Source organism: Etheostoma cragini, chromosome 18, assembly GCF_013103735.1.
Source record: "Etheostoma cragini isolate CJK2018 chromosome 18, CSU_Ecrag_1.0, whole genome shotgun sequence".
Taxonomy (NCBI): domain Eukaryota; kingdom Metazoa; phylum Chordata; class Actinopteri; order Perciformes; family Percidae; genus Etheostoma; species Etheostoma cragini.
Window position 1 is genome coordinate 17,133,603 of NC_048424.1, and position 6,971 is coordinate 17,140,573.

Genomic DNA, 6,971 nt, shown 5'->3' on the forward strand with positions numbered 1-6,971 from the left:
GATTGGCTGCTTAGAAATTAAGTGTTAACGAGCAGTTGGACAGGTGTACCTAATAAAGTGGCCGGTGAGTGTATGGCACTCATGCTTAAATGCGCTCCTAAAGGGAAAGATGAATATGTATTTAAATTGAGTCATTCATGTAGAATGTGAAGTAATTTTAGAAGATGGTGCCTTCTAGACCAAAAAAAATGTAGATGAAAGACAACAACTCCCAGAATGCACTTGCCTCGCTTCCCTGCGCAACATACATTTAAAATATATAAAAACAACATTATATAAAAATGAGACAACATTTGGTGTACACACATCATAGACAATACATAAAGACCAATTACCACCTAAAGTGGAGCATTTAAGGCAAGGGACAGGACAGACAACAGACAAAACAGAGCATGGATTTTTATAAGTCAAGTTCACCTTTATTGGTTCACTTATATCTCCATAACGTTCAGCTAACACAATGGTAGCATTAGCTCTTGGTGGGAGATAAACACAGCGTATTTAACCCAGCTGTGAATTTACTTGGAATGTAGAATGGTCGGCATTTAACAGTCCCAAACTCCTCCAGCGGTGAACAGTTGGATACAAGCACCCATTTCTGCACCACATCCAACACACCCAACCTCCACGAGTCTTACCCGGCGACAGAGCAGCATCTTTATCTAGTCAGAAGGCTAGCATCAAGCGGCAACGCAGGCTGAGGCGCTGTCAATACAGTTTCTCCAATCTGTACCAATGTATCCGGGTGGTACACAATCACCTAATCGCAAGGTTGCTGCTGGAAAAGTCTTTGCCGGACAAACATTTTACACTCTACTGCAGCAGCTGCTCTGACCGCCTTGTGTTCCTCCATCATCCACAACTGTTCCTCTTCAAAACTGCCTTCTGCCATTGTGGTTAACCTACTAAAGTATGAATGAATTACTTAAAGCTTAGCTTCAAGATGGCTGAAACATGACAACCTGCTGAACTAGCTCCTACTACTGGCTGTAGTCCATAGCCTCCGTTTTATTTTCAGACACAATACAGAGAAATCTAGCCTCAGGGGGACATGACAAAGGGAAATACTACCGGGATTCTACTGATACAAAGCTTAATGCTAATCGGTGAAGTATCCCTTTAAGTGCACAGGACATTGATTAAAGAGAGATTAATTAAATAAACACAAAGATATACAACAATGTGAGCAATATTTAGTTAGAGACTTTCTCCAACAATGTGTTTAAGCAGCGCTGTGACTGAGTCCCAGTGAGGGGACAGGATCTCACTGTCAGTCCTCCTCTTTTATTTAACTCTACTGCATGTGTGTGTGTTTCTTGCTGAGGAAAGTAGATGACGTAATCAAGCCAGTCAGCAGGCAAGAAAGAAACAGATGACTAAATAGAGAGAGAGGACACAGAGCGGTGATCCCCGTCAGCTTCTTAACTCTTCTGATGTTTAGTTAAATGTATCAGAGAAGTGCTGGTTCTGCCTTCAAAATAAAAGCATGAATTTACAATCAATGCTCACTGGCTGAATATATGATGATTCTGATTTAAGACAAGATCTACAGAAAGTCAGATTTGGGGTCAGAGAAATATTTTAGGTGCTAAGTGGTAACATTTTGAAGCTTGCCATCTTCTAACATAACATTCTGTGATAATGTCTTTCTTGCCCATTTGCTTGCCGAGCACGGGTCATGTCTGAGACAGCAGATAACTCCTGGAAGATGTGCTGAGGCTGGCTCATTCTTCTGAACAGAGAGCCTAGCAACAGTAAGGCTGCAAACAAGTCCTGAAGTATCAGGATAACTGTAGGTACACAGAGACCATCTTCGCAAAATGAAGCATTCAGCTTAGCCCAAACTGTGTATCTACAGTATGTTATTATATACGTATGTAATGAATGTAAATTTTTTGGAAGAAAAGTAACCATATGAACTCACAACCCTGAAGCCAGCTGACTCTGCTATATGTCGTGTTTGTGTGTCTGCGTGCGTATATGTGTGTGTGCATAGATAGCTGATCTCTCACTATTGCAGTATTCACTATGCTTGATGATAGTTTAAGCAGACGCAGACGTTCAGGTGGTGTGTCATTCAGTGAAGTGTTGAAGGCTCGGGCTTGCGTGCGTTTGCCGTGCGTGTGGCATTTGAGCCACCCGTGCCCTGCAGCTTCCTGCCGTGATGCAGCCTGAAAAGGCATCAGGTCTCAGGGGAGAAAAACGTATTGCTGCTCACCTCCCTCTCTTTCTTCTCCTGCTTACAGGACTATTTACAGCCGCTATCTGCTTTATTCATCCTCCATCATGCTTCTTCACCTTCTGCCATCGCTCACCTTGTTCAGGCAGGATATCTGTTCTGTACTGCTAAAGCCTGACTAATAGTTGTAAATGTAAATGTGCTGTATTTATATAGCGCTTTTCCAGTCTTAACAACTGCTCGAAGCGCTTTTACATCTACAGGAGACATTCACCATTCACACACATTCATACACTGTGGCCGGGGCTGCCGTACAAGGTGCCACCTGCTCATCAGATAAACATTCACACACATTCACACTCCGATGCGCAGCACCGGGGGCAAATCGGGGTTCAGTGTCTTGCCCAAGGACACTTCGACAACGACTGCAGCGGCGGGGATCGAACCACCAACCTTCCGATTGACAGGCAACCGCTCTACCACTGAGCCACAGCGGCCCCTAGTTAAATCTCCAGTGGTCATCTTGACATTGGACTGCAGACTTAATCCTGATTACTGGACCATTACAGTCCTGTGTTTTGTATCTGTAAAATATAATGGCATGGCACTGAGCTATTAGATTTGGATTTTAAATTAGACACAATTATACATATGAGAAGCTAACTGAACATCCTAAACAAGGTATGGCCAAACCAAAGTAATTTTTTCCATACTAAGTACTATTTTAAATATTTATAAAGTATGTGGCTGTTATCCCACGCTGAGTCACCCAGTCACAGTGCTGTGTGTTGGACCTTGAAAACCGCCCAGCAGGAAGTATATTGTCATGGACGTCATGATAGAAATGAAGTATCTGAGCGCTCTCTCCCTTCCCTCCTTTCTGCCTTCTGTCTCTACCCCTCTTCTCCCCTCCTTACTCCCTCCTCTCCTCCCTCGCATCATCTGTGCTGCTAAAAGAGGCAGAAGCCTGTTACAGGTGCCTCCCTGTACCTCTGCCTTCTTTGGAAAGTTATTTTCACAGCCTGTGTCCTGTCAGTGTCAGACCACACCATTGATTAATCATATATATTATCCTTTATTTTGGAATCTGTGTTATATTGATACATTAGCCAAAAAGTATGTATTCCAACAAGCTAATGGTATAATTCTGCAGTGTCCATTATTTTTAGTGTAATGTTCATTTAAGCAAAAACAGACGTGTTTCAGTGTGTCTGTCAGTCAATGAAGTGTTGTTTTAAGCACGTTGCTGGCTGAGAGCGTCAGCGTGTACGTTAATGTGCTGAACAAAGGCACAAAATGTCAATCTCTCCTCGAGCCATTGTTGTTCCGACCTCCAGAGTTTGGTACAGCTTTCCCTCGCAGGCATGTGTGTGTGTGTGTGTGTGTGTGCGTGCATGCGTGTGTGTGTACACATGCATGTGCAAGTGTGTGCTGTGGGCTGATTTCATGCCTGTCCAGCCAGGCGGGAAATGAGGAAAAAAAAACTTTTGTTTGCAACATTTGCAGTAATTACATCAACGCTTGCATTAGTTTGAAGCCTTCAAACCCTGGAAAAGCATGTGCTGTAAGTGACAGCTGCAGAGGAAGCTAATGAGCGCCATCGCTCACCTAAAGCACCGGCCTCCAACATTATCAGCCCGTTGGATGGCCGCTATCAGGCTATCACTACCATAGATGTGAGGCGTTAGGACCCAACTCTACCTTTTAGTTGGCTCGGTAGGTCGTTATCATCCATCGGAAGGCTGGATCACCTGTCCACGTGGATGGCTCAAACAAACACAGGACTGTCACCCGGGAGACCGGTGATCGTGTCCCGCATGACAACAAATCTAATTTAATCAGGAGAGACTTTGTTAAAAGGTGCAAAATAAGTTTATTAATCACACAATGCACTAGATTGAAATGTACAGCGTCTTTGATGATTAGATTCCATTGCTATGTTAACAATCTTATAAGGGGTAGAGAAGCCATGAGTAGGCATGTCCCCGCCGATGGAGTCTAGACACTGGTGGTGGTGAAGGAACAACTGGATGGATGTACTTCTGGAGGATGAACCAGGGTGCTGAGAATGATGACAACTGGAGGTGAATGGGGTGGAGGAGGGTTGCTTGATTTGCCATCTAGATTTTTAAAGCAGGGATGCAATGATGTGATTGGCTTATGGAATTCATGACAAATTCTGACTAGTTTAACCAAAACGTCAACACCCTGATCAGCTGATCAGTTTAGGAAAAAGAGGAGAAAGCTTTAGAAGTCTTCCTAAAAGAATTTATGCTGAGCTTCATATGTTGAAATTTTTTAGGTTACGTAGGTAAGTTGACTTTGTCTGAACTTTTTCTTTCTTTTTGTCCACAATGGAAATAAGCCGTCACACTTTATTGTGTTTTTATCCCTGGTGATTTTGATGTCTAAGGGAATTTGATGTTATTTTTGCTTTACATTTTTCTTAATTAATCAAATAAATTAAACAAACTTACAGGATAAGGGTTCCGAAAAAACACCATGAATGTTAGTATTTCAACCCAAACCACAATCTTTTCCTACACCTAACCAAGCAAAGTTTGTTTTGTTAAAATCCACTGCAAGACGGCCAGAGCGTGCTAACAGCGAGCATTACCATGTGAAAAGATAATGGCCTTCTGAACCCTCAGTAGGTGCAGCAGGCCCCTTCTATATCTGAGAGGCTGACCATGTTTTGGTGCATAGTTGAGTTGCTTGGCCTTGTTTCCATGAAGACCACTTCTGGCCAGACTTCTCCAGACAGTAAATGGGTGTACCTGGGTCCCACTGGTTTCTGCCAGCTGATGTCCCTGATGGACATCTTGCCATTTCGAAGGGAAATAAGCTCAAAGTGTTTTCAATCTGCTGCACTAAGTCTCCTTGGCTGACCACTGCGTCTACGATCCTCAACGCTGCCCAACTTTTTGCAGGTGCACCTATAAGAACTGATGCTGGTTTGAAGGCAAAGGATAGTCACACCAAATATTGATGTGATTTAGATTTTTCTTTTGTTTGTTCACTTTGCATTTTGTAAATTGATGAAAATAAACAAACATTATTTATATTTTTGAAAGCATTCCTAGTTTACAAACATTTTTCAACACCTGCTTTTCACACAAAACCTTTGCACAGTACAGAGTACAAAAAATAAATGAATGAAGAAAGAGTTGGAATATTAACCAATAAAACCCAGTAAGAGTTGCAGTACAGTGTCAGCTCAGTGGGAAAGCCCAAATGTTTGGCTGGAAGCTTCCGATGTCTGATTGTCTACACCCCTATCTAAACACAGCAGATATTATAACTCGGGCTTAGGATTTCACATGTTTTTAGTGCTCTGATGCATGACTTTATTCTAATTGCTGTATTTTTTCAGCACAATGGCAATCGATAAAAGCTGACATGGAGAGATTTAGAGATTGAATGTAAAGGAGAATCCCCTCTGTAAGAAAGGTGTGTTTTTCAATAATCTGGGCTCCAGAGCCACCAAACAGCCCCATTTCTGCTGCTTGTTTTTCCTAAATCTCCAGCATATTTCTGTAGGAGAGAGTGAGAGAGATGAGATGAGTTGGGTGGGTGTATGGCGAGTTAGAAATATAGGGAGTGCGAGCGCGTGGGGAGTCACTCAGATGAAAGCAGAGCGAGGATCTGGGAGGGAGGAAGGGAGCCAGCCACAGGCAGATGAAAGCAAGCGAGATCAAGTTGGAGACAAAAGGTATGAGATAGATGTAGCAGAGGGAGCCCGGCGAGAGAAACAGCAGTGACAGAGAGCAATAGCACAGAAAGACTAAGCTGAGCCGTGCCGTGCCGGGCTGCGTAATACCACCACCGTTATTTCCCCCTAACAGCCTCCGCCACGGAGCCCAGAGAGCGCACGAGTGGGCTGTGCAGGAGCAGGAGCCTGTTGCCTGGATACCTCTGCTGTCGCCACGGCGGCAAAACGCCAGGATTGAACGGTGTGTGTGTGTGTTTTCTGGCTAGTGTTGCTGCCATGGGAAAAACACAGCTGGCTGACTGTCTGCATGGCTCCATTGCTGGCTGGTTGACTCACTGACAATGCACGTATGAATAAGGAAGGAATCTCCCTAATTCGGGGGCTTTGAGCAGAGGAGGTGGGAGGCTGGCGGTGGGACTGGCACTCTGCTTTGGATGATGAAGAATGCTGTTTGGTAGAGAGGGACAGGAAGCAGAGATTACCTTGGCGACCGAGTGAAAGAGAGGAAGCTAGGGGAGGCGAGACCCTGAGACGGGGGGAGGGGAGAGGAGTGGGGCCATGCAGATCCAGTCCTCTGGATCACAGTCCAAAGCTTCCAGCTTCATCCTCAGTCAGAGATGTGTGCTGGCCTCCAAAATGGAAACCCACCGGTACGTACCTGCTGTCATTCAAGTGGGTTCTTCTTCTGTGTTTCTCCATTAGCCTCTATGGCAAAATCGTGCTCTTGCTGTGCTCATTCCATACAGCAGGAACCTTGTTAGCCACCGTCTAGGGCAATACCCCAGGCCTCTGGTCTCATGAATGAGTAGTAGCAAACTGTATGCTAGAAACATTCACTCGCTGTCACATTTAAACCTGACTACACTTGTTCTGGACACCACTGGTTCAAACTTAACCCTCCTGTTGTTTGGCCCCTGTAAAAAATGGTCTGTATCTGTAATATGGGTTTCTTTTTACCAAATTACCACAAAACTGGATTAGATTCCACACAACACTCTTCGCAAATACAAACCCGATTCCAAAAAAGTTGGGACACTGTACAAATTGTGAATAAAAACAGAATGCAATGATGTGGAAGTT

At 44.1% G+C, this 6,971-nt stretch overlaps 1 protein-coding gene across 6 annotated transcripts in view; it reads left to right on the forward strand.

Moving 5' to 3' along the window:
• Nucleotides 1-6,971, forward strand: part of enah (ENAH actin regulator) — a 103,514-nt gene that overhangs the window by 33,089 nt on the left and 63,454 nt on the right. The window contains exon 1 of one of the 6 annotated variants that reach the window (XM_034900453.1): nucleotides 5,776-6,541. The exons of 2 other annotated variants lie outside the window; for them this stretch is intronic. In XM_034900453.1, coding sequence (XP_034756344.1) covers nucleotides 6,450-6,541 — 92 coding nt within the window. In that variant the 5' untranslated portion in view covers nucleotides 5,776-6,449. Of the gene's footprint in view, nucleotides 1-5,775; nucleotides 6,542-6,971 lie in introns of those variants that run through there. 3 more of the 6 variants (XM_034900447.1, XM_034900451.1, XM_034900452.1) reach the window with 3 other exon arrangements.